Source organism: Penaeus monodon, chromosome 15, assembly GCF_015228065.2.
Source record: "Penaeus monodon isolate SGIC_2016 chromosome 15, NSTDA_Pmon_1, whole genome shotgun sequence".
Lineage (NCBI taxonomy): Eukaryota > Metazoa > Arthropoda > Malacostraca > Decapoda > Penaeidae > Penaeus > Penaeus monodon.
Window position 1 is genome coordinate 37,156,157 of NC_051400.1, and position 1,946 is coordinate 37,158,102.

Here is a 1,946-nt window from a genome sequence, read left to right on the forward strand (position 1 = left end):
GTTCTGGAATGTGTGCTGGAGTGAATTTTGATGGATAATTCATGGGTCTCAAAGCAAATTTTCTTCTATCCATACTATTATTTCACAGAACCAAACATTTTTAAGAATTAATTATTATCTTTACTTTCAGTTGAAGAAAACCTGCTCTTTCAAAATAAGTTTTCTTTTACCTTTTTCAGTTCTGGGATGTTTTGATGGATAGTATATATATATTTATTGCAAATTTTCTATTCAATTGTCTGAAATTGGTGAACTGTCAGTTCCTTCCACATCGTCAGACAGTTGGTAAAGACTTCTGTATTGTTTAAGAGGGGCAATGCAAAGGAAGATGTAACTATTTGTAAATTGAAGTCTGCCATGGAAAGTTACCTTTTTCAGTAAAAGGTAGAAGATTTGGTACAAGACCTGCATACTAGCCATTAGTATGTATCTCAGGATGTGTTCCAGAGGTGAAAGAAACATTGTGATTGGTATATCAAATGCAGATGGGTCTGTTTTGAAAAAGACATGTAAAACAGTAATTTTCTTTTTCTTTTGTTACGGACCCCATAACTGAATGTACTAATTTTTTTATGCTTGAAATTACTCATTTTGTATCTCTTGTTAACAGCGGCTGACAAAGTTATCAAGATATGGGGAGCTTATGATGGAAAGTTTGAAAAGACTTTGTCAGGACACAAACTGGGTATCAGTGATGTAGCTTGGTCTCATGACAGCAGACTCCTAGTATCTGCCTCAGATGACAAAACATTAAAAATATGGGAACTGGCATCTGTAAGTACATCCCTTTATTTGACGTTAATATTAGTATACTGCAATTTAAGTTAAATGGAATACAGGGATATATGCTGGTATACTTGAGATGTTATTTGTAATTGAATTTGAGGAGAGTAAATGGGTAATTGTTAATAATGGTTTCATATGCAGTACTTATATTACTAACAGGAACTTAGATAGAAATTTGTAAATATGAACTAATAGAGGTTTAATATCACAGGGCAAATGTGTGAAAACACTGAAAGGCCACAGCAACTATGTGTTCTGCTGTAACTTCAACCCACAGTCCAACCTTATTGTCTCAGGCTCAGTAAGTTATACCTTTTTTTTTTACTATATCACACATGAATTGATCTTTTTAATGCATTTCCCTTCCATGCTATTATCCCAGAATTCATCACAATAGACTCTTAATATGACACTACAGCCTATGCAAGAAATTGCTCAATGCAGTATGAGATTTCCTGCTAGTGAGGAAAGGTTGAAGTCATTTATATAGCTTAAGAAAAATGTATCCAAAATAATATTTTTGTTTGAATATATTAAAGATAAATTTCTTTCCAGTTTGATGAGAGTGTACGAATTTGGGATGTTAAAACAGGCAAGTGTTTAAAAACGCTTCCAGCCCATTCGGATCCAGTCAGTGCTGTTAACTTCAATCGAGATGGCACACTTATTGTCTCTAGTAGTTATGATGGGTTATGGTAAGTTGTGAAATTTCAGTTGCATTTTTCAAAGCTTTCTTCATCTAGTGATAAAAGAGACAGACAAACAGACAAATACAGTAAATTAGTTTATTTTTGATAGGCTCATTATTTTGGTAAGTTACTATTTCTTCCATCTAAAATGAATAAGGGATCAGTTATGCAAAGAATATGCACTAGATATACCGTATACTAGGTAGAGAAAAAATTAAAGCATGAACAGCCACTATTTGGTACTTAGAAGGTAGAATTATGTATGTTGATGTATATGGTTGAGCAAATGCAATTATATGTAATTTGAGTGGTAGTATATATTGCATATATTTTTTTTTATGATTAAAGAGTACTCTGCTATTAATGCAATTGGTTTGTTTTCTGATACTAAAGAATAAGGGTCTTTAATATATATATGTTTAAAGACACTAATATTTGCATGCCCTTGGGAAACAATTCTTTTAATTCATC

At 32.4% G+C, this 1,946-nt stretch overlaps 2 protein-coding genes across 2 annotated transcripts in view; one reads left to right on the forward strand and one right to left on the reverse strand.

Annotated features, from left to right (window-relative positions):
• Positions 1-1,946, reverse strand: part of LOC119582009 (bromodomain-containing protein 3-like) — a gene marked incomplete at its 5' end in the record, with an annotated part of 61,922 nt that overhangs the window by 56,036 nt on the left and 3,940 nt on the right.
• Positions 1-1,946, forward strand: part of LOC119582012 (WD repeat-containing protein 5) — a gene marked incomplete in the record, with an annotated part of 11,975 nt that overhangs the window by 8,600 nt on the left and 1,429 nt on the right. Inside the window, 3 exon segments of the mRNA XM_037930205.1 lie at positions 611-774; positions 998-1,087; positions 1,342-1,481. Coding sequence (XP_037786133.1) covers positions 611-774; positions 998-1,087; positions 1,342-1,481 — 394 coding nt within the window.